At 41.6% G+C, this 24,905-nt stretch overlaps 3 protein-coding genes across 6 annotated transcripts in view; 1 reads left to right on the forward strand and 2 right to left on the reverse strand.

The window, feature by feature from the left end:
• Window positions 1–153: 153 nt before the first annotated feature.
• Window positions 154–4,145, forward strand: LOC119030520 (nodal homolog 2-A-like). Its single transcript, XM_037118202.1, has 3 exons — window positions 154–2,313; window positions 2,616–3,370; window positions 3,486–4,145. Exons 1-3 carry the CDS (start codon window positions 2,013–2,015, stop codon window positions 3,636–3,638), a joined length of 1,209 nt encoding a protein of 402 aa, XP_036974097.1. The 5' UTR covers window positions 154–2,012; the 3' UTR covers window positions 3,639–4,145.
• A 969-nt stretch (window positions 4,146–5,114) lies between these two features.
• On the reverse strand, window positions 5,115–8,301 carry LOC119030521 (eukaryotic translation initiation factor 4E-binding protein 1-like). The gene is made up of 3 exons (XM_037118203.1): window positions 7,978–8,301; window positions 5,537–5,728; window positions 5,115–5,433 (listed from the first exon to the last, which is right to left on the reverse strand). Exons 1-3 carry the CDS (start codon window positions 8,111–8,113, stop codon window positions 5,405–5,407), a joined length of 357 nt encoding a protein of 118 aa, XP_036974098.1. The 5' UTR covers window positions 8,114–8,301; the 3' UTR covers window positions 5,115–5,404.
• A 577-nt stretch (window positions 8,302–8,878) lies between these two features.
• LOC119030519 (ankyrin-1-like) overlaps window positions 8,879–24,905 on the reverse strand; it is an 80,147-nt gene continuing 64,120 nt past the window's right edge. For 2 of the 4 annotated variants that reach the window (XM_037118200.1, XM_037118198.1), the window contains 8 exons: window positions 23,629–23,703; window positions 23,401–23,532; window positions 23,068–23,226; window positions 15,637–16,294; window positions 15,382–15,511; window positions 14,838–14,909; window positions 13,818–13,912; window positions 8,879–13,592 (listed from right to left, as the gene is read on the reverse strand). In XM_037118200.1, the coding sequence (XP_036974095.1) occupies window positions 13,844–13,912; window positions 14,838–14,909; window positions 15,382–15,511; window positions 15,637–16,294; window positions 23,068–23,226; window positions 23,401–23,532; window positions 23,629–23,703 (1,295 nt within the window). In that variant the 3' untranslated portion in view covers window positions 8,879–13,592; window positions 13,818–13,843. The other 2 variants (XM_037118199.1, XM_037118201.1) reach the window with 2 other exon arrangements.

Raw genomic sequence — 24,905 nt, forward strand, 5'->3', positions numbered from 1 at the left:
TTGCCTTTTCTTTTAAATTATGTGGCCGAAGCAGCTGTTCTGCGGCAGTGTGGATTAATTCATTATCATCATCAGTCATCCATCCATACCTATACTGATAGAAATAAGTCCTCTTCTCAACTTCGAGTATTTTCAATATATAGGCCTAATAATTTTTGAAAATTGAATAAAGTGCTCCTTATGCAGATTGGTCGGTTTCAGGATTATCGATAGGCTCTAAAGTAACTGGATTATAATGAGTGATGTACTTACATGTAGGCACTAGTGATGCATCAGGTGAAGTTGGAGATAATTCCCGCTCTTATAGTCTAAAGTAGCTCAGTAATAATGAGGATTTGTCAGTGTATATTATTATCTTATTAATATTAATCTTGTTAGTGATGATTAATCTGAGCTAGTAATTTAAGAATAGCGCTTATCGTGACATCACCAGTAAAGCATATTATTAAAGTGCGTCAGTGAAACTTCTTCAGTGTCTTCAACTGTGGCCACGACCGTGCAAGTACAAATGTGCTTGTGGTGCAAACAGACGTATTAGAATATATTTTTTCTTTACACTCGTGGTCTGTCAATATGATAATACTGCTTTTTTTGATTCTTTCTTTGTAGTGGTTTGATGTAATAATTCCTTTTATGTATTAAGGTTTCAATCGCCCAAAATGTGCAGCAAATCAAAGTTCACAACCAAAGCTGGTTTGATGTGTTGTGACAATAAAGAACTTTCAATGAACGGACTCATGTAAGACAAAGAGCACTTTTTCTTTATTCCTTTCACACATCGTGTTCATCAGACGGAATCAAAGCTTTGTAGTCGGCCATCAGCGTTTTCTTCTCTGCTTTGAGGTCAAGTGTGCAGTTTGACTCGTGAATGGGCCTCATAACGAGCGTTAACGTCACTAGTGTCCCTTTAATGCTGCTGTCAATTAGCGCGTCAGATGGCGCTGCATGGACTCTTCTCATTGAAGCTGTCCACAGTGGAAATCGATCTTAAACTCACCTAAATATTAGTTCATCACAGACTAAAATTTCTAATTAAAAAAACAAAACAAACAACAACAACAACAACAACAAAAAACTGTTGAAGGAATAAAATAAAATAATAATGTCTTTTGTTACATTTCATTTCATTATGACGCTGTTTTTTTGTTTATCCAATAATTGATTGCAGCTTTGCAGTTTGGATGTTGCACTTGTCATATGGCAATTTTGATCATATTTCTATTAATTGTGCAGCCCTGTACAAATGTACATCTAATACAAATAAAATAAAAAATAAAATTTCCACCATTGCCTCTAAAAGAACATTACTAAGTTTTCTTTTTCAAAAGTATATTAACAGAAATGTAAGTTAAAATAAATGTCTAGTTCTTGAAGAAATGTGTAAGAAATGTACTATTAATGTTTATTGTTGACATTTATTACCCCACTTGAAAAAGTTCTCCTGTTCAGTCCATTATTAGAGTTGTTATATTCTGGGGTCCAGCCTTCTACAAACCCACTGGATGAGGCTATTTAAGCTTAAACAGGCAATATAAATGAACCAGTAATTAAAATCATATATTTATGCTCAGTGTCCGTGTGTCACATTGACCTGAACTTGCCCCCAGCATGCTCCTATAACAGCTCAGCTGCAGAGAGTCATTTTTTCTGATTAACTCCTGCGTTACTTTCCCATTAATCACAGCGCGGTGCTGCAGCTCCTAATCTCCTTAACTAATATTATTGTCACGGCTTCTTATCAAAGGGATCTGTAATATACACAAGAACAACAATCAGAGCGCTGGGCTTTTACACTTTTCACACCTCGGACACTACAAAGGCCAATTGGTTTCGATACACAACAAGCTTGTCACTTTAAGTGTCCCGTGGATCACACACACCCTTCATCCATCCAGCCTGACACATCACTTCAGGGATGAGAGAGGGCGGGATTATATAAACAGAGAGCCGGCCTCTCACCTGGACCATTCGTGGATCTACCTGTAGACGAGCAACAACACAACCTGGGAGTTATGAAGGGACTAGCCGTGGATTTCTCTTTTGCGCTTCTTCTTCTGGTGGATTTGGTTCTCGGCCAGCCCTTTCCCGGGATGCACCCTGACGGTCTGCTCCGTGGGATGGGCGGCGGCTCCAGACGCTCCGTGCAGCGGCATCAGGGCGGCAGGCTGCCCCTCTACATGATGCAGCTGTACCGGACCATGCTGACCGAGGACCGGGCCGGCTCTCCTCCTGCCAGCGTGAGCACTCACACACGGACGGAGGACAACCCGGCACTGCACGACTCCGACTCTGTCATCAGCCTTGTCGCTAAAAGTGAGTATTCAGCACTAAAATGGCATTTTTTTTTTTTTTTAAATGGAGTTTGGTGGGACGTTGCTGTGCACAGCTGTGCATTAGGACTGGGTCACTAACTGGGGATTAGTTTTCCTTTGTGCATGTGTTAATTTAGTTCACTCACCTTAATTTAATCATCTGGCTCATCACATTTATGCAACTCACTATCATCACCTGTTTAATGAAAAAATCAGTCTTGTTGGCCCAAAGTCAGATGACAAGTGAATTTTTTCTAAACAAGTCAAAATTAATGCTGATCGATTTTTTCCTCACTCTTTCAGGCTGCCATCAGAATGGCAAGAGGTGGTCCGTCACCTTTGACATGTCCTCCATGTCTGCAAGCGACCACGTCCAGCTGGCTGAGCTTCGCATCCGCCTGCCTGCTTTCACCGAGTCCTCCCGAGCCTCGGTGGACATCTACCACTCCCACAGGGACCACTGCTCCGGCATGCACTGCCCAGAGAACAGGCTGTTGCTGGGCCGCCTGAGAGCTCATCCCAGTGCGATGGTCTCCCCGTCCTCCTGGAGGGTGTTCAACATGACAGAGGTGCTCCGTCGCTGGCTGCGGCGGGAGCACCCCACTCTGAGGACGGAGGAGCCTGAGGTGGAGGAGGGGGAGGAGGAGGAAGAGCGGGAGCAGGATGGAGTCCAGCACCATACATCTGACCGGGTCATGATGGTGGTCTTCTCGAGGCAGAACCCAAGCGGCCAGCGAATGCCAACGCTCATCCGCACGGCTGAGCACTCCAAGTACGTCAGCCTGGACAGGGACAGCTCCAGGACCGGCAGGGCCAAGAGGCACCACAAAACCCAGCAGAAGAGACGGAGAGGGGTCAGAGCTGCTCCCGCAAGCGGCCCCGCAGAGGAGAAGAAGGGTCCTCTCTGCAGGAAGGTGGACATGTGGGTCGACTTTGACAAGATCGGCTGGAGTGAGTGGATTGTCTATCCCAAACGGTACAACGCCTTCCGCTGTGAGGGGAACTGTCCGACACCAGTAGATGAGACCTTCACCCCATCTAACCACGCATACATGCAGGTAAGGAGACAACCCTCTGTACTTTTACTGTATTGTATTTTCTGCAGCAGGATGCACCTTCAGTACACCTAAGAGACGTGCTCTAATCAATAATGTCTTCTCTTTCTTTCTCCAGAGCCTGCTGAGGCTTCACCACCCAGACAAGGTGCCGTGTCTCTCCTGCGTGCCAACCCGCCTGGCACCGCTTTCCATGTTGTACTACGAGAACGGGAGGATGATCATGAGGCATCACGAGAACATGGTGGTGGAGGAGTGCGGCTGTCACTGATCCAAGGACCTGAAAACCTTTCGGTTAAAGGTCAGACGGACTGAAGCCGCTGAGCCACAGGCCCAGAGGAACCTACTGACATGGGCCTGAGCTGCTCAGAGGCACAAAGTGGATGGAGGTCCACAGGCACTTTAAAGACAGAGGCTGCTGCTGCATTGCACAATATGAGAGAAGGGAACTACTGTTTATCCTGGACACAGCTCTCTAAATTATGGATTTAAGGAATTACGGAATGTAAAATTGTTGGTACTTTTTGTAGAAAATTAGGTGACTGAAACAAAACAAGGTCAAGACAGAAGCAGGCTGTGGTTTCCTGACTGAAGCACTATAGCAGAAACAGTTGTACAAACTGTTGTTTTATGCTCGTAAACTGAATTTTTAAGGATCTTATTGAAATGACAAATGTCTGAAAGGTGTAAGCGCTTTTACTTTACTGAAATGTCTGGGTCACATTGACCCATTTGTATATTTACTATGTACAGTAATACAATAAATTATTTCTTATCTTGAACAAAGTGTTTGATGGTTTTCATTTCTGTGTTGATGCAAGAGTTTCATTGAAGTCGCTCATTACAAAGAAAAGATTTGTGATCATAAACTTTTCTACAGTAGACATTTTGACTTGTCAAACTGACAACATGTGATTTAACAAATACCAATCATGGAAGACTTGAAAATACCCTATTGTTCATGTGAAGGTGTGAGAAATGGCAGCTTTGACTTACAGTAGAGATGCAATGGTGAAATTAAACCAAAATATAAAAATGACAAAAAAGTAATTTAACTTAAATCCATTTGCAAATATCAGTGTAGTTGAACTACCAGCAAGCTGTAACCAAACTACTAGTTTAATGACACATAGTTCTGTGGAGGCCCTGAGAGGCAGGGGAGAGTCCAGTTCCACTGATTATTTTCTGAGTCTGATCTCAACTGTTTTTCTACCATGCTCATGACCTTAAAACAGGTGAAAAGTTTCTAAGTTTGTTTTTCATCTGTGGAAATCTTGGCAGGTGCAACATCCTTTGGGAATACTAATTTCAGCCACAAGGGGCTGAATTGTAATCTACTGTCAGTCTGAGGGACGGAATAATGTCTCAATCAGCAAGTCACATTGAACAGTACATTAACATTTAACAGCCTCTTATGCAGCATTTTTAACCTTCTGATATATGACTGTTCTCATGCTCTCGTGGATACTGTCAGTTGCAGCAGTAGAGTTTGTATTTCCTTATGTTTTAGGTTCAAATAGTCGTTGAACCACGGGGCTCCTGCAGGGTGAGCGCTCTGATGTTGAGATGCATCGCAGGACATTTGGATTCTTTTTATACACATGTTCTACAAGTCCCCCATGATAAAGGTGACTGGTAACCTCTTATAAATTACCTATTACATAAATTTCACCAAGCAAAACCTTTTTGCTCCTCCTGTTTCACAGATGAAAAAATGCCTAAAAGTCATCAAATAAGTCACGTCACATAAAATATTAAAGGTTTAATCGTCACAAGACTTTGATTTACATGTCAAATATTTCACACATCATACAAAGTCATAGTAAAGAAACTGTTTTATGCATTAGTTAGTGTTTTAAAATCTTTTTTACACATATTAAGCATTATAAAAAAAAATGCCATCTTGTTTTCAGAACAAATCTGAAAGTGGATTACATTTTAGTAAGACAAGGCTTCTCATTTTAGCCGACAATCTTTCATCCAAGTAAACAAAAAAAGCAACGCTGTAAATCACTTTTTGTCCTCGTCATCCTCTCTTCAGATGTCCATTTCAAACTGGGCATCTTCTAGAAAAAGAGAAGACAGTCATGTTGAGCAGAGGGGAAACAGACAAAAAAGTGCTGAAACCCATCTGACCCTTTCACTATTTAAAACCACAGAGGCGTTTACCTGCGTTCTCCTCTGGATGGAGGTGGTCGTTGTTATTGCTGGCCGTCTGTTCAGGCTGCTTTGTGTTGTCGGAGGACTCAGGTTTGAGCGGCCTGGTGACTCCTGGGATGTCGGGCAGTTTGGGAGGCGTACGGGTCAGAGGAGACGTCCGACACTGCAGGAGGAACTTCCTGTCGTAGATGATTCTGGTACCTGTGGGCGACAGCAGCAGAGGAATCCAAAGTTACCGGCTGTCGATGGCAAAATTTCACATCATCAATATTTGGAGCAACTGTGTTCATATTGAACGTTTTGTGGGATCCAAAATGTTTTGATTTCACAAGTCTACCACAGCAGGTAACTCTGATAAAAGCCTTTGATTTAAGTAATGAAATAAAACTAAGTCAATTAAATAACAATAAAAGGAATCTGCGAACCTTGAAATGTAGCCTTTCTAAGTTGAAACACAGAAAACAAAAAACAGCAGCTAAAAGCTACTTTAAAGACGTTTAACAAGTTAAAAACAAAACAATCATCAAACACTTTTAAAAAGTTGAAAAAAGATCAGTTAAATGTTGAAATAAAATAAAATTTGACAGCTAACATCAACATTAAATACCTGTCTTAAGATCATAGTAGATAAAACAAAACAAGCTATGTAAAATAAAAGTTGACTAATGATCTAAACATTGGACACTTTTAAATAGTTGTTAAAATAAAGCAAAAATGAAATACATTTTCAGCCGCTGACATGCAAAAAAAAGACTCATTAAGAGTAAAAAATCGCTGAAACAAACACAATAAAACAGTAAAATGTTGCTGCTAATATGAACATTAGACATTTGTAGCAAAAACATAAACAAAACATTGTAACATTGATACGAACACTTACAAATACTGGAAGCATGAGTATAAAACAACTAAATTAAAATGGACTTTAATAAAAAAACAAAAAACAAAAACACATCTATACATTTGTATACATGTCCGTACATGCCCATGATGGGCAATGACCTAATTTCTGTCATCCATATCAGGGACACTGACTCACCTTCACTGTCCCACTTCTGTTTTATCTGTGTAAATCTGTCGCGCCTGCTGACGTGGGAACAGAACACAGTATCAGCTGGCAACATGTGGACTCTACGTCACCTTTCTCACAAACACGCAAGCAGAGAACATGTTCTGCTTAATTCTGCCACCATACTGGAGATTTCCCAGGATCTCACGGTTGTAGCTGTTTGAGTAAACACTGAAGAAATGGGTCACAAAACTTTGTGCGCCGACTAGAGTGGTACTGACTTAGAGTCATCATAGTTGGTTGTTCTGGGTCCTGGGCCCTGACTATCACCTGTCCTGTTCCCACGTTGACTGATTAACACTTGTGTTTAAATTATTACCTTTTATTAATTCATACCAAAAATTAGACCAATTCATGCTTTATTCTTTTCTTTCTCCTAAATAGTGGTTGTAATTTATAATGACACAGTTTGTTGTATTGATAATATACACAACAATCAGTAGCTTTTTTGTGCTACTTTACTATAACTGGTTTGACTTAGCCACAGCTAGTAAACATGTTGCTGCAGCTCAACAACAGCCTGCTGTAATAACCAGACTATTAATAGGACACGACGCTGAGAGCAGGCTGACCATTGAGTCTTCGATTGTGTAAGTAAACCTCTGCTACAGTCGGCTGACACTAAACACAGATACTCTGATTCTGAAATCAACAGGTCCATCCCCTTGATGAGCCTTCGAGGAAGGACAGTGACCATCAGACACATGAGACTATACTGAAAGGAAAACATATGAATCATGTCTGTGCACTGACCGACTCCAATGACACAAATGAGCAAATAAATCTGCATGAAGCTATGCATTTAGCAGAATGCAGGATTTGGTCTTTAGCCTCCAGAAAGCCCCGACACTGTAAAACATTAACAGGGAAACATGACCCACTGTGGACAGGGCTGAGGTCTGTCGCCTGGCTGTCACATGTGTCTCCTCCACCATGAACTGTTTTACTTTATTCACAATTAACACATGATGAAGTGAAATAAAATAAAAGATGTTTTGAATGAGAGTAACATTTCCCTACATCTCTGCAATGTTCTACAATTTACAAACAACAGTGTGAAATCTACATGTCAAACTCAGCCACTTTGAATGTGACATACAAAAGTAATGCAATGCACCAAATAATACTGATTTATTAATACTCATTTGGTGGAATAGCGGCGAAATGTTAAAAAACCTACTGGGTTTCAAAAACGTAACTACATTGCACTGCCTGTCTGCAGCTCAACATGCAGGTGTTTCATCATCTACTACCTCTTTAAATGCCCATTATATCTGTTTAAACACACTTTACAGCCCTAAAAATCTTTACATCTCACATGCTGCTGTCTCCCTGCTGAAATGTATCTAATGTGTTATTGATTCCCCCCCCAGTGTGTTACCTCCTGGTGTAGTGCTGAACATAGTCCCTCCAGGAGTCGTGGAGTAATCCTGGGGCATGTGAGCAGAGTCGTGGATGGCGACCCGCCTGACGGCCGGGATGGCCCGGCTGCTGGTGGTGTGACCCCCCGCTGACATCTCTGTCTCAGGACCGGCTCTGGTGTTTCTGCGCTGCTGGGACGAACCCACGGGTGAGGGCAGTGGCTATGAGCCTGGTGGAGGATATAAAGCTGCCAAACTGCAGTCAGTCCGCAGAGAAGTTTCCTCTGCTGCTACACGTGGTCACCGCACGTCCAAAACAACCCTGGGACTTCCTTCAAAACGTCACGTAGAGCGTAGCGCTGTGATTGGCTGAGAGAGGGGGGCGTCACAGCACGTGGGAGTTGTAGTTTTTCCTGATCCAGGAGCTGCGCTCTTCTTCTTCTCTGTGGTTTTACTGACTTTTGGCCAGGCATTGCTGCCTCCCTCTGGCTTCAATCGTCCACTGTCCACACATTTGATAGGACTTGGCTGTGACGCATCAAGGCGTAAACACAGGACCTCTGGTGGTTCCCTGGTGTCTGTGGCTGATCCTTTGAGTTCTGAGGCCCCCTTAGCTGGTTACTTGATCAGTTTGGGATCTGGTGAATTTGGAAGCTGGGTCAATGCTTGGAGATCTTTGTCATGCTCCTCAAGCAGATCTGTGTGCCCACTGCCATCAGGAGGCGCTGCTGCCATGAGGGGTACCTGGCTGTAGTGGCGTTTGTTTGGGTGGTGCGTGTCAAGTTGCATCCACATTAAATGCCAGGTCCCAAAGTTTTCTCAACAGAACATTACACTGTCACATCATGATAAACATTATTCACTTTATCTAATAAAGTTAATGCACATGTAGGACGATTACACGATAATTATACTGTTCACAAAGACAACATACGCCATTTATGTCACATCTTTGTTTATTAACTCTTGTAAATGGTTTGAGCTGGTGTACAGGGTAAGATGATCTATACATATCTTCATGTCAGAATGATTCTGATTGAAAGGCTTGTATACATATTCACGTTTGTTTATCCTCTCTTCAGGACAATACAAAAGAAAAGAAAACAAGTGGTCATAGCTACAAAGCCTCTACATTCCACATGATGTGGGCGTTGGCCTAGTCTAGATAATGCTTAAAGAACATCCATAACAACTCTATGAGGGTGCATAGCATTCTAATTAAATATATTTTGTCATATATTTATACATATATTTTCATAAAAACATCTTTTTTTTGTGCATGTGCGCAGTTGCATTCCTTAGGATAGAGTAATATGATATTGCGTTTACATTGTCATGTATCCATTCTAAAGGAGTATAGGTGATCTCTATTCTTCGCAACAGTTAAAATTTTACAATACTCTTTTTTTTTTTTTAAATACATCGTCGTATGTTTACACGTCCTCTCAAGTCACAAGCCTGGAAAAAAAAACTTTCTCTCTTCTTCCCCCTCATCCAACATCACTCACTCACTCACGCACACACACACTTTGAGTACAACACAAACACGGTGGAGTTTAGTTCATCATAGTGCAGAGGTTCACTGACTAGTTTAACTCTGACAGTAAATTTAAATCATGCTTGTAATAAACACCTCAGAGTGGAACAGAATTTCTCCATTAATCTTAAACTACTCAAAACATTATGTAGCTCAGGGGTTTATGTGAACATTTGATATGGACTTAAAATTGACTGATATTTTTAACGATAAGTTAAATAAGGGGATAATGACTCAAAGTTAAGCTTATAATCCTTAAGATTTCAGTCTTGGTTGATGTAGTGACACCTGTGGTTTGTGGTGGTAAATATGCAGGGGAAGAGGAAGTGAGGAGGTGTATAAAGAGGGAAAATGTCCACACGTGGGGAGGAGGATGGGATGGATGGGTAAAACTTACACAGGATGCTGTTCCTGTCCTGTTTGTGTTAACTTGCTAACATAGCTGTTGTTTTTGGTGTTGATGACATTCAACCTATTCAGTTATTTAGGTATGAGGACGGCTTTACATTCTGGATTATTCCAAAACACAAAAAAGTTTGTTTTTTAAATTTTTTTCTACACATTGTATCTCCTACATGAAAGTCTCAATAAGAAAGCTTTCTCCCAACACATTTTTTCAGTAGCACTGGCCTTAGTGGCTTCTTTGTCAAAACAACAAAGGAGAGAAACCCCTGGATCTATTTAAAGCACAACCAGCAGTATATGCTGGTAAGAATCATCGTGAACACTAACAAGGTGTCAATACTCCAAAATACTGATCCAATTTTGTCTTGCACATTAGTTGAGACATGTCAATTAACTGTTTTTTGTCTTGTGCATCATGTCCGCCACAGGCAATGAAACATACAACTGTATATGGCAGAGAGGCAATTCCTCATAAAGAGATACTGAATGGATGTTAAGAAAATGCCATGAAGAGTGTCAAAAATGGGGTTTGATGTGATTAAAATTTTAAGGATTATCACTTTAACACAAGATCGTCAAGATGAAGTTGTCAATTCTCTTTAAAATATGTATATCCAATCCGTTTCTTGTACTGATACAGTACAAGATGTCAAATAGAGACAAATTAATGAAATAAAAAGATTTAGACAGCATTATTCTAAAGAGAGAGTGTATTTGTAGTCCTCTGGTGGGTTGATTCAAAGCTCAGAATTAAATCCTGGACTTTACTAGAAAAGCTGCTTTGGTAAGATTACAGAACAGGTCAAAAACCCGGTGGTTTGTCTTGCAGTCCACATATTAGTTGCACATTAATCAAATTAAACAGCCTTGCTTAATTTGGTGGATTCAAAACTTGGCTGCTTCATTTAAGTTCACCACTCCTAGGGGTAAATTGGGTAAAACATAACCAACAGAGGCAACCACTGTCATGTCGCCTCTCCTGGAGCTGAGCTGGTTAATGACCACAATACTCTGTGTCCTTTTTGGTCTTATTTAATCTCTCCACCACACACACGCAGGCATGCATGCACACGCACGCACGCACGCACACACACACACACACACCATCCTGCTTCCTAATGCCCTACCAATTACTCCCTTGTTCTGTGAATCCCCACCCCGCCCTAAATGTCCCCCAACACCCATGTCTTACTCAGAAGCAGTCACTTTGTGTCCTGCGCTCGTCTTTTGAGAGGAGGACTTAGAACTTAAAAAACAAAAACAAAAATCAAAAAGAAACATTTTTGATTCTGACTGAGCAGAACTGAAAACCTGAGTGGAGTAACAGTGGAAAACATGTGATATGTAATTAAAAACATGTGCTATATCGGATGAGGCATTCATGGGCATGGAAAATATGTGCATATGTGTGATGTGAAACGAATGTGTTCAGTCATTCATCCAGTGTCTCAGTCATTCAGGCTACAGTAGCATTTACAGTACTTAAATATTGTTTCGATTTCCAGGAAATGTGTGCTACTATGACATGACCCCCTTTATAGTGCTGCCGTCAGGTTTCTGCATAAAGTAAGTGTTTCAGAGATGAAAGGAACACGAGATGGGTGGTTTACAGTGATGCCAGTGTATGTTTGAAAATAGTGAAACACTTACAACTACAACTTAAATTACTCAGAAAAACAACACGGAGTTCAGTGGTTCCCACCATACGGCAGCAGCAGACTCCTTAATAGGTATCAGTGTATTAAGTTAACATATCCTGGTTTATATTTTGCTACGTTAAGTGCTGTAAAACAAATAATCCCTCTCAGGCCTCTGCAGTCCAACACTGCCACAGCTGAGTCATCCTCCCTCGCATCAGCGCGTCCTCTCTGACTCCCGTCAGAAACAGCACGCTTGCCCAATGTCAAACTCAGCTGCTGTTCGTCCAGATGGAGTTTCTGTCTTCACTGAGGAGTTCAGTCAGCTACACCTTTCAGTTTCAGCTCCTTCATGCACATTTACAAAACCACGGCGTCCATTGTCTGTGCTCTTGTTGTTAAGTATTATTGCTGCAGCATACTCCAAAAAATCCAACACTCTGACCAGGCTATAGTTATTTAATGATGACATGTTTTTTTTCTGATAATGTGTGTGTGTGTGTAAGCATGTGTGTTTGTGGATGTGCTTTTGTCTGTGTGTTTAAATGTTTGTGTGTCTTCACAGTTCACGAGTCTGGGGTCAGTGTTTAATAAGACGATCACAGTGCTACCTGTTGTCCTCGCTGCACAGCTCCAAGCACAATCACCTGCTGTAGTAGCATTGTGCTACTTTCACATTTGAATTCCTCCAAATCACTACATCCGCACATGAAACAGATCCTCCATGATTTCACCATTTCAAATGAATCGACCAAAATCCAACTGTGAGGCCCTACAGCCGTTGCAAACAGATCAAGAGGAAACACACACAACGTTTTTCTCAAAGTTTTTAACATTAGATGGAGGAGCTTTAGATGCTGATGGAGAGGCCTGTGATTTTACTGCATATCGACTGAGGCTACTGATAAAAGGTGAGTTGAGGGAATGTGCGCTACTGGGAGAAATGACGGAAGAAGGTAGAAAAGGTCACAAGGGAGGAAAACGTCGATCTTTGTGTTGCAGAGCTGCTGCACAATGCAATTAAGCCATCAAACCCCTTTTCCAAAGGAAACATTCCCCGTCGCTTTTCCCTGAAAACACGAGGGGTGAAAGAGCTTCAGCTCCCTACCGAGGTTAGACAATGCTGAAAACCACGGTGGACAGGTTTCAAAGGAACGGATAACAAGAAAACGAGCTTCACCTACAAAGGAAAAGACGCCAGCGCACGCAGACAGGAACACTCACGAGCAGGGGAGCACAGCGGCTTTCTCATTCCAGCACTGAGCGCACCATGACATCACAGGGGGCAGCGAGCCAATCATGAGGCGGGGGCTCAGCGCCAAGCCAGAAGCAAGAAACACATGCGGTAGAGAAGAATACACGCACACATACGCACACATACACGCACTGACACATGTCCACGTAGCATAGAGTGCATATATCACATAGAGAATAATAGGGGAAAAGGTCCAGAAAGAAGCATTGGTAGGCTCAGCAGAGGCTTAGCTGTATACAGAACCATCCGTTGAGGGACTTTTTTTTTTTTGGCTGTAGTGTTATTGGACTCAACTTGCCTGCTGCTCCAGTTGCAGGGAGGGGGGGGGTGAGGTCCTTAAAATGGCCTGAGGCCCATGTGTGGGTCTGCCCCGCACCTTGTACCCCTTCAGTTTGTAGATAATGACAGTTCAAAAGGTCAAAGGGCATGCACCAGCAGTCATCATGCGATTACAGTTCACAGGAAGCACTTTTTGTTGCTTTTTTTTTTCTTGGTTGTTTTACTGACATTTATGTTTTTTTTTTGTAAAAAAACAAAAACAAAAGAGATCTTCATGCCTTAGTCTAGTTAATATTTTCTTTACAAATGTTATAAAACTACAAGTTGAACTCCTCTTTTTTCTTTCTCCGTCTCTTCTTCTCTGTGGTACTCCATGGTCACATGTTGAGGATGATTTTGTGTTTGTCATTTTGTAGTTTGCACTTGTTAGTCTCTGTCTTACTCTTCCTCCTCCCTTCCTCATTTCCATCTGCGTTCTGGTTGTGTTTTTGTGGATGATGATTTGGCAGTGGCTTTCCGGTCCTAGAAAACAGAGAGAGACACCATTAACACACAAAACACAGGCTAAATGAAACTGGCCTTCCCAAAATATTATCAAAGTATAATGGATGCCAAATCTAATTTTGAACATAAATGGAACAGAACAGCATGTAGAGACTACTGAGCTCTAACAGAGTCCAAATATGTTGCCATACAGGCTTTATTCCAAGCACTGGGATTCACAAGTGCTTGCTGTGTGTCCCGTACCTGGAGGACTGGGTAGTATGTGTATTTCAGTGTTTAACTCTCCGCAGACTGGTGCGCTGCACTGACTGAGCACCCTTTCTCACATCCACCCCCACCTGGAGGAAGGAGGGAGGGAGGAGGGAAGGAAACAACACTCGGACCGGTTAACTTCTGAAGCCTCTACATGTAGCAGAGCAGGAAACTAACTCATCTGTCCACCGGCCGGCCACTGTGGCTCGCTGCGGTCCCCGAAATTTCACAGGCTGTCACTGCTTTACATTTAGAAATTCATCAGCCAATCAGGTTGGAAGAGAAACACATCACTGTCTGAAACACTTCGTTCAACATATCAAACCAATTTACAAATTTGCCAGCGTTTTGCCAGAGAAGACAATTGTGATGAAAGGTCTCTCTTTTCTACCAATGCTAATTGCTGTCTTTAAAGGTCCCATATTATGCTCATTTTCAGTTTCATATTATACTGGATGTCTACATTGCTAGTTGAACATCTTTACATGCTTTAATGTTCAAAAAGCACATTATTTTCCTCATACTGTCCATTACTGCAGCACCTCTGTTCACCCTCTCTGAATGCTCCATTTTAGTGTCTCTTTAAAGCCCCGTCCACAAAAGCAAAGTCTGCTCTGATTTGTCAGCTCTCACAAGCTCGACCAGGCACTGCTGCCCACCCTGTTTACATCTGCCAATGTTTTTGCAACCGCAGTGATGCAGAGTGTGTGGTTGAATATGTAGTTGTGTCAGGAAGTCTCACCTTCTATGATATGGGACCTTTAATATATGGATGTCCAATTTCTTCATTTATAGATTCCAAATTACCATAAACAGAAGTTGGTTTGTTGTCAAATCTGCTAACGGGGACAAAATATTTCTAAATATCATTTGGCTCGTGGCTCCTGTTAATTTCCCACCCTTTGTGCCAGGTTGTGTGACTGATTTAAAGTAAAATTCTGTCTGCTCGGGTTTACAGTGCTTGTGAGTGAATATGATTCAGTGTAAATGATGAAAACATGACTGACTCACTTTTCGAGCAAGCATATGTCCGTGTTCAGAAACAAACTGCGCCTCAGCAGTGTAGTCCTCTTTTTCCTCTCTCTGTAAAAGACAATTTACATATAAACGACAGCTCATAGTAATCACATATGTCCAGTAACAAACTTGTTTGTAATCACAAATGTAAAAAAGAAATGAAAAGGTATTAGACATGGTAAATATTCCCCATGTGTTGCACCACACAACACATCAATCTGGTCAGATTCATCAAAATATAAAATTTTGATGATTCCTCAGTTGTTAAGTGAATACTGATGGTCGTGCGCAAATAAATCAAACTAAATGACTGTCTTCCATCTGACAATTCAAAAAAGTGATGGATAGAGATGTTTCCCCTCCGGGCGCAGGAAGCGGCGGGTGGTCGGCGTGGAAACCTGACCTGGCCCCGCCTTGGCTCCCGTTCCCAAGAATGTTGGCCGGCCTCCTGGTGAGAGAAGCCCAGCCCCCTGTCAAAGGGCTGTGTGCCCTGCAGGAAACGCCCACGCAGCACATGAGAGTAACCCGTGTCACACACCGGAGTCAGCAGAGCCTCCTGGGCCACACGCAAGCCTGGCACATCACGTCCCGATGACACCGAGCCCACCCAGCCCTGCAGGGAGTCCATGTCTGGTAAGTAGGGTTGAAATGCTCCACCTCCTACCATTCTGGATGGCAAAATGCAAATAAGGGAAAGGAAAAGAGAAAAAAATAAAAGAAAACCAGAGTCATATAGGAGATATGTTACCATTTTGAATACAGGCTGTAAAACACACTTCGTCAGCCAACGTACCTGTTATCGCCGTTATGCTCTGAAGACCGACTCAGTCCCGACATCTCACAACGCTGGGCATACACCTGCTGGCCTGCAACAACAGAAATCCCTTCCACTGAACCCAGCCCTATACCGCCACCTCCCCCTTTTGCTCCTCCTCCAGCTGCGAGGGCCTCCCCTCTCCTTCCATCCGACCTCTGACCTCCCAGCTGCCCGTTTAGATTGACCTTAGGGACAGCGCCACTGGCCCTCACCCTGTCCCTTTCTGCCAGCAGAGATGCTGGCTCATGTGGCGCCTCCTCCTCCTCAACCTCCCCTTCCTCTTCCTCCTCTTCCTCCTCCTCTTCCAGCTCCATGATAGAGCCGCTGGCTCCACTGGCTCCACTGCTTGGGCGACCCAAGCTGCAGGGAAGGGACAGCGTAGCACCCTCTGAGTCATCAGCCCGGCTGCTACCCTCTAGTGACGAGTCCTCCACTGTCACCAGTGAGGGGCTGACCCCAGCCGGCCACACTTGAACGTCAGACATCTCCATTAATGTGTCTTCCTCAGTCGTGGCGATGGGGGCACACTCGAGGCTGGAGACTTCCTGCCAGTAGGGCTCTGCTCCCAGTGGAGAGGGCAAGCTGTACTGCATGGAGGCCGGGGACAGCAGCTCCTCCTGCACCAGCCCATAACCTGGAGGGAAGACAGGGCGAGACAAGAGAAAGACTAACACCACGCAGGCACAGCCAGAGGGAGGATGGGGAGGTGGTGGATCGACTGTTTCTCCAGCTCACGAGGAAACAGTGGGGCTCAGCCCTGTCCCAATAAAACAGGAAAGAGCCTAAAATGTCTATATGAAGCCAAAGATTAAGGACATCCTTAAATCTGTTTCATTAACTGTGAAAATGTCTATATTGAATCAGAACTAGCAATCCAATAAATTCCAGCCAATATGTTTTATACTGCTTTCAGAGTGAAAGGTAGAACACAAGAAAAATACCTGTCTTTCATTCTGAAATCAGAATCTTTCATCTTTATTTTCTCAATTTGTCTGATCGATGTCTAAATACTTGGAACATTTACTTCTGTTTCTGGGTTTGATCTAATGAACTTTAGGTTACTGTCATTGGGACACAGCAATAAGAGTGAGGTGGGGGTCAAAGGCGTTTAGTGTATCATCCACTGTCTGTGAGGTGAATGGTGCAGGGCTCTAGTTTGTCAGACAGTGAATCTGCAGAACGTATTCTGTGCTCCATGACAAGCTAAAAAAAGATGAGTCCAGAGTTATACAGTACAATGACTGTGGGGTTGGCACGATATAACAATATCATTAATTCATTTTCAGAGTAAAGGGTTCCAGTTGGATTTTAGTATCCTGTTTGCACCTGCAGCTCATTAAAAGGCTGATCATTAGGCTGTTATTTACACACAGCCAACAGTGAAATCAAAAGCACATTAAAAAAGCATTTTAGACCACTGTTGGTGTTGACCAATCAAGGCAGTGGCTGGGTGCTGTACTTTTCCAGAAATTAAAAACTATTTCAGACGGTTGATTAGACAATGTTCTTTTTCTACAAAGCTTCCCAGCTGCTGCACTACAAGTAACAAAGCTGTAATGTTACGTCTCTTTTATCGTTCCAACCCATATCACCTTCCTGAGTGGGAGTCAGCAGCAGCTTGCAGATTCTGCAGAGGAAAATGCAAGTTACTGTTGCTCTTGCATCCTCCTGTAGTTACACATCAGCATCATGCATTTATATGTCTGCACCCCAGGCATCCAAATAAAGGTCACTGTACACACACACACACACACACACACACACACACACACACACACACACACACAAGCATTCTTGCACACACACATATAAAGACACATTAATTCACACACACATTAGACAGAGGTATTAAGTTGGAAGACTTTTTTGCAATTAACAGTATTATATAAAGTGATCTACATTTTATTTGAAAGTGACACGGTAATGTTTTAGGATAAATCACCTGTACCGGTATTAAAGTGGCTATTTTTGTACCATTAGCAAGCAGTTTGGGTTAGAGTAACTTGCTACTTTATGGCTAGCTTGAAGGTTGTTGCTGCTTCCTGTAAAGTCAGAAAATGGCATACAGATAGCTGAAGGAAGAATGCCTACTGAGATAGTCGGCCAATGGCAGGTTCATACAATCAGTCTAGATCCTGTGAGTCAGACTATTAACTGTTGGATTATCAAACACTATTCAACACTTTTTAATCATTAAATACTGTTGGCTTCATAACAAAACAGTTTTGTTCTACTTTGGTTTTATTCCCAAATGTTATTCACTAACAAAATACACAAGGACACACGCACATTAACAGACTTTCTGATACACAAACACACACTTATTTCTCTATTATTCTTTGTAACATCAATTTCAGACCAATGCAAATATGTGGTATATTACAGTAATTCAATATAATTCATATTTACAGTACATTATAAATGATGAGATCACTTTATCTCTGAGTTTTCACATCACGTAGGTTCAAACGTTTGATATCTTTAACAATAACTGAGATCCAGACAACATAAATAATTTTGCTCACTTCTTTTCCCTTTTCAAGAATTTGATTTAGTGGCATGTTTTATCAAAACATAATGTCGTAATGCCTCTAAAGTCAAACGTGAATTTTAAATGTTTTCAATTATTTAATAGAAACTGAAATATTTTCAGTATTCAATTCATATTTGGGGAATTTTTTTGTGAATAAAGCTTACAGTTTTATCAATATGTTATATCTTTGGTGATATTTGAAGTTCACACCCTCAGACATTTTGGTACATGTGACAGCTTTGGATTGGGGATTGACTGTAAGGAAATTGTCTAATAAATTGTTCCATCAATGAGTTAAGATGAATGAAATAAGGTGAAATTGTTAGACAGTAAAGGAGTACTTCACCCACATCAAAGTTAGGATGTGGTTTTTTGCTTCAGAGCCTAGAACCACCAAGGTGTGATATCACAACATGTATCAAGCTAACAGGTAAAAACCTGGAACTCTTGCTTGTTTATGATACTTTGGCTGACAGGACAATCTCAAAGAGTAACCCAAGCATTAGGGTGAGAACAAACTTAAGGTTTTAAAACAATCCTTTCTGTTATACTTTACCTGGCAGCTTTTAAAATATTGCTTTTAATATTGACAAATGTCCCTTTGAAATAAAATACTGTCACCAAAAACATGATTATCATTTCTAGTCCTTATGCCAACCAGGCCCAGACAATGAACAGTGAGGCAAAAGAAAAGACCTTACAGTTGATCTTTTTTCAGGCAGCTTTTACAAACTGAACATGTTAAAATGTTGCTTATAACATGCCCCTTTGTATTTGGATTTTGCAATCAAAAACATGATTATTTCCTGTCTTTAACCTATCTAGGCCCATACAAAGAACAGTCAAGCTAGCAGTATTTATTTCTCAGGAGTTAGTGACTTACATCTCACCTGTCTGATGAACTGCAAAGAATAAGGGATCATTGAGACAACTATATTTATAGTATATTTACTATACAGTCCAATTCATTAAAAAATCTGTCAACATATTCACCACATGGAAACTACCAAAATGTGAAGCTATGGAAGAGGCATTGCTACCAACCTGCTGTCCATGATTAACCTGACAGTTTAGCATTACAACTAAATATCAAGAATTTGTTACATTTTCTGCAAAGCTGACATTTGTCTGTTCAGAAACAGCTCATGTATTATATCAATAAGCTCTAGCTATAAACACAAAATTACTGAAAGCAACAGTTTAGCAAAGTCCACTTTATCTAACCTACAAGTAAGTGTGTTTTCTCTCTCTGATTTAAAATGCTTCCAGGATAGATTAACTAATGCAGGTGTCTTGAACTGTATCAACACCTGTTCTATAATAAACACAATCGCACAGTTGATTATTGCAAATGGCTTAAAACTGAATCCATAGGAAGTCAGACCAGTAAAAAAGGGGTTTGTTTTAATGGGTGAAATACCTCTTTAGTGTGTCAATAACAGTCGTTTCTGTATTAAAATGTGAGTAGGCATGTGTGTGAGTGTTTGTGTGTGTTTCTGGGATGGTACAGGGCCGGGAAGATGAGTGGTGGCGTCAGAATGAGGTGAGCAGGGAGGAATGAATGTCAGGATTAGAATGAGAGTCAGAATGAGTTAGATGAATCTGGGTTAGCCTTTCCCTTCACTCCTGCTATTTAAACACACGCACAAGTGGTGTCAAAGGCACAAGATGTAAGTGAGGCACAAATAAACTCCACAGAGAAAAACAAAACATGAGAGGACAACACGCCACACAGCACGCCACTGACTTTACCACTATATGCGCGCACACATACGCACACACGTAAACCTAGACACAATACGGCACTCATGTTAAAATACAAATGAGGACACACAGTTTTGGCTCACAGGTGAGCCTCAAATCAACAGAAATAAATCTCACACACCCAAATCAATACACAAACACACCTCACAGCAATATCCCTGCTGGCAGATAACATTCAGACAATGTTGACAATGAGTCTGTCATCAGACTTGGGCAAAACACAGATTTTTTTTTTTTGTTGAGTGTTGACTTAGTTTGAATGTCAAAATTTCAGTAAAATAATTTATTTTACTTTTGCACATAGTTTAATAATACTATTTCAGTAAGAGATAAAATGTCCAAGTTGGGATGCTGTGTAGAACATAATGCAAACTCTTTCCTAACAATGGCTTTAAAAAGTGTTACCAAGACTTGCTCCTGTATACGTGAATGTGTTGAACCTCGCCTCATCCTTGCTTGTGAATGTCCGAACCTTTCGAAGATGCCCCTTACATATCCAATCATGTTGCTATGACCTGTTACCAATTAACTTGTTTACCTGTGGAGTGTTCCTAACAGGTGTTTTTAGAGTATTTCATAACTTCCCAAGCCATTTGTTTAAAGCGTAGTGCTGCTATCATATTTAGAATAGGCATATATTTACAAAAATCAATGAAGCTGATATCATTAAACATATTGTCTTTGTAGCAAATCCACTATCCTTTTTTGTTATTCTACATTGCATCCCAACTTGTTTAAAATGTGGGTTTTTATAAACTAGAATCCCATTTATCAAACGCTGAGAATCGTTTACAATTAGTTATTGTGCCCATGTATGAAAGACATAACGTCACAGCAACATTGTACATTGAACATTATGTGCTACACAGCTGACCATGTGTTACAGCGAAGCTTTAAACAACACACCATTTTTTTTTACAGGGAAAAACACAAAACAACCCATTTTGTTTGTTAATACAGCATTAAAAAACAAGACTGAAATACACCCATTGAACAAATAAAACATTTTACACTGTGAATAGAACTTCATACATTGAAAGCATGCCATGCACACAGAATCAAAGATGTCAGAATCAAAAAGAGCAAACAGCAAACTTTATTATGTTCAGGAAACTCCTCACACACAAGCAAAAACATCTTAAGTAGACCTGGGTAGAATTTTATTGTCATGTATCTTAATTATTGAACTGAACCTAGTTTATCTTGCAAGTCATTTAAACACTGCTTGTATAGAGACTAAATATTCATACACGTAAATTCCTTGCAAGCGGAAGTAGTTGAGTTCTAATGATCTCAGCCACTATTAACTTAAGCCCAGGTCTGGAACACACTCACGCGCACACACAAAATTACAAACACACACACACACACACAAACAGAAACCGTAACAGCAAAGCATGCAGCATGCGCATGCACAAACTGTAGTACACACACAGAGCTGGATTGAGAGAGGAGGAGGAGGAGAGGGTCTCTGCTTGTTTGAACGAGGGAGGAGCACGGGAAAATAAGATGACAAGAGAGGAGGAGGAGGCCCAGAGGTCAACATGAGGTCATATGAGGTCAGAGGTCGGACAGGAAGAGCTGTGAGGAGGAAGAAGAGCAGGAAAGGGGAGGAGGAGGAGGAGCAAGAGGAGGAGGAGCAGGGCGGCTGGGCAGCAGATATGACATGTCATAGGTTCAGAGAAAGACTGAAAGTAGAACAGACAGAGATTGTCCTGAGCAAAAAGACAAAAGTCCAAGACGGCAAGAACATTGTAACAATGTCCGCTGTCGATCGAACTCTGAAGTGAGATTCTGTCTTGTTCTCAGAGAAAGATAGAGAAAGAAAGAGGAAGGGATAGAAACAAGGTATGAAGGCCCAGAACACAGAGATCATCTGTGTACTACTGCCACTTTTGACTAGTGTATCCATCCCGGACATACACATGTATGCACACACACAGGCATGGGCTGTATGTGTGCACACACTCACACAAACACACGGACGCACAAGTAATCTAAACAATCTCAAACATGTTTAACTGAAAATCAGAAATTACCCGTATGTTATGTGTCGGCCTGTTTGGCCTTACAAATGTCTGAGTTAACTCTTAAAATCACGTCAGTAACAGTAAAAGTGAGTTATCCTCGTTTCTCATATTTACCAAAGAGAATAGGAACCATCATGTTCAGGGCTCAAGTATGAAGTGTGAAAAAGTGTAACGGAAAATTAAAAAATGACTTGTGCCCCAGTGAGGAATGCACAGAGGCGGTGTTAGTGCATGCTGCAAAAGGCTGGGGTTCATGGTGGGAGAATGACACCATTCCTCAGACCTCAAAAACATCATTTGAGATTCATCATCATCATCAAGTTCATGGCATGAGCAGCAAACCACCATGCAGCCCCGAGTTTAACTTCAACTTACCCCTTCTGAAAAACGGGGGTCTAATAACTCGTGGCTTGTGCACAAGGCGCGGTGGCCTTATGTCCGTGACCTCTTGTGGAGCAACAGAGACAAGGTAAAATGGCTGTTACCCTAAACTCACAGGGAAGCAGGGATGTTTTCAGAGGTGGAAAGAATATGAGGACAACAGCTCACCTTCCTGTGCTGAGGAAATTTGTGGCGATTTTTTGAGGTGCTGACTATAGCAGCTGTTGTGACTAATACATCTTTTATAGTATCCAAGGAAATAAATCCCGGAGGAATAATTGTTAATCAAGCGTCTTGATTTTTAGTCATGAAGACATGAATAAAGTTATTGAACTGTTCAGTGAATATTCTTGTAAAATTCTGTTCCTGAACCACTGAATACTTTTTTCCTGAATATACAGTATATCCATGCAAAACGTTAATCTGAATGTGCAAATACTATATTTGGGAATGGAAAGAACTGAGCCGATGAACTAAAAAACATAAAAATTGATTCAAAACTTAAATAAGAATAGTGGAATGATCTAGCCTCTGACTGACCTTGCCTGATGTATTGATTAGCTTTGAGGTAAGGTATTAAGACTAAATAAATGATACATTTTTTTGCTGTCGTAAATCTAATGGAGTAACATAAATGTTCTTTGATAAATAATCTGAATATTGCAACGGGTGTTCAATATGTGTGTGTGTGATACTTACCATTGATGACACTGGGGGACAACAGGGTGGAGTCGCGATCGCTGAGTCGACAGGCACCTTCCTCTAAAGTTCCAGGTGCTGGTTGTGGAGCCTGACCCTCCAGAGATGTTACAATGTCGGCACGATCTATGTTTTTCAGAGCGGTGTACAGGCTCTCCACTGAAAGAAAAAAACATTGTTGGGGGTGTGGAGACAGATAGAAAGGAGGGGAAGTGGAGAAATATGTGTATGAGGACAGGGATTCAAGAAAGAAGGGGAGTCAAAAAGTACTCTAAAATTAGTTCATCTGAACAGTCAAAAAAAGTGATGAATAACAGCGTCGTCTTCACTTACTCTTGGCCCTTTTGCCTTCTCTGCCGGCCCACAGGTTGAGAAGAGCAGAGCTTTGGTCGAGCAAGGAGTTGGGATTCTCCACACGGATCCTATTGATGTCGTCAACACCGAACTGAAGCTCACGTGCCAACTCTGACAAACAGACAAGTCAAGTAAATAAATACACAGCACACAAATACAGACAGATGCTGTTGATGGATAGCTCCTCTGGTCTTTTAAATGACTAACCTGCCCAGCTCAAACCCAGCTGCTCAGATATGATGTTGATCTTGATCTCAGTCCTCTCCATAGCATTCACTGTAGCTAAAGAGAAGAAGGAAAATTATAGTGTCACCAAGAAAACTTGGTGTATAGTTGCTGAATTAAGGAGACTTAAAAGTAACTCTGATTCTAATGAGAAATAGATACAGAGTACTATAGTCACAATTTATTTGGACAGTCCAGGTGACATTCAGCTTTCTACACACCAATCAGCACCATTAAAACCACTGACAATTAGAGTGAATAACATTGATAATATTGTTACAATGCCAGGGGTGGTAAATATTAGGCAGCAGGTGAACAGTCAGTTGGCCAAATTCACTGGAACTTGAGTGAAACTTTGACAAGGGCCAAATTGCGGTGTGCTGTGGGTAGTGTCCATCAAAGGACAACCGGAGAACCAGCGATAGTCATGGGCACCCAGACCAGTTGACGTGAATTTGAAGTAAGGGCTCGCTTGGCCACAAAAGAGCTATTGCTATTGCAAAACATACTGACAAAGTTAATGCTGGCTTTGATAGAAAGGTGCCAGAACAGACAGTGCATCGCAGCTTGCTGCATCTGGATCTGTGTAGCCGCAGACTGGTCTGCCAGTGCTGAAGCCTGTCCCTTATCAAAGCACTTATGGGCAAATGAGAGTTGGATTTGGATCATGGAGAAAAAGGCAGAGGAAAGCCTGGTCTGATGAACCACATTCTCCTTTAAATCATGTGGCTTCCAAGATGTGTGTGCATCATTGACCTGGAGAAGAGACTTCACCAGGAAACCTTGTGTACCTACATTGTTGCAGCTCAAATACATCCCTTAAAAGCAATGTTTTTTTCTCTGATGACCATGGCCTCTTTAAGCAGGATAACTTCAGGATAACTTTTGCCAGACTGCAAAAATTGCTCATGATTGGTTTGAGGTGTTGATTTGGCTTTAACCAACTCTAGAACAAACATCTGTGGGGTGTGCTTAAACAACGTACGATCCATGGCTGCCCCTTCCAGCATCCTACAGGACTTTAAGGATCCCAATGCCACAAGGCACCTTCAGAGGCCTTGTGTAGTCCATACCTCAATGGGTGTACAAAGAGGACCTACACAATACTGAGTAAGTGATTCTAATGTTGGAGCTGATTATGTAATTCACTTGTAAAATGTTGTGTCAAAGCAGTCTATGGGTATTCAGTACTTTCAGGGTTTATGTTGAGACTTAGTAGAGAGATTACTCTGGGCTGTCCAAATATATGCTATTAACAA

This window comes from Acanthopagrus latus, chromosome 12, assembly GCF_904848185.1.
Source record: "Acanthopagrus latus isolate v.2019 chromosome 12, fAcaLat1.1, whole genome shotgun sequence".
Taxonomy (NCBI): Eukaryota; Metazoa; Chordata; class Actinopteri; order Spariformes; family Sparidae; genus Acanthopagrus; species Acanthopagrus latus.

Coding starts and splice junctions, on each gene's coding strand:
- LOC119030521 (XM_037118203.1), bottom strand. CDS start 8,113: ATGTCAGCGGGGGGTCACACCACCAGCAGCCGGGCCATCCCGGCCGTC. Junction 5,729..7,977: donor GTTCAGCACTACACCAGGAG/GTAACACACTGG, acceptor TGTCGCCCACAG/GTACCAGAATCATCTACGAC. Junction 5,434..5,536: donor CCATCCAGAGGAGAACGCAG/GTAAACGCCTCT, acceptor CTCTTTTTCTAG/AAGATGCCCAGTTTGAAATG.
- LOC119030520 (XM_037118202.1), top strand. CDS start 2,013: ATGAAGGGACTAGCCGTGGATTTCTCTTTTGCGCTTCTTCTTCTGGTG. Junction 2,314..2,615: donor CATCAGCCTTGTCGCTAAAA/GTGAGTATTCAG, acceptor TCACTCTTTCAG/GCTGCCATCAGAATGGCAAG. Junction 3,371..3,485: donor CTAACCACGCATACATGCAG/GTAAGGAGACAA, acceptor TTCTTTCTCCAG/AGCCTGCTGAGGCTTCACCA.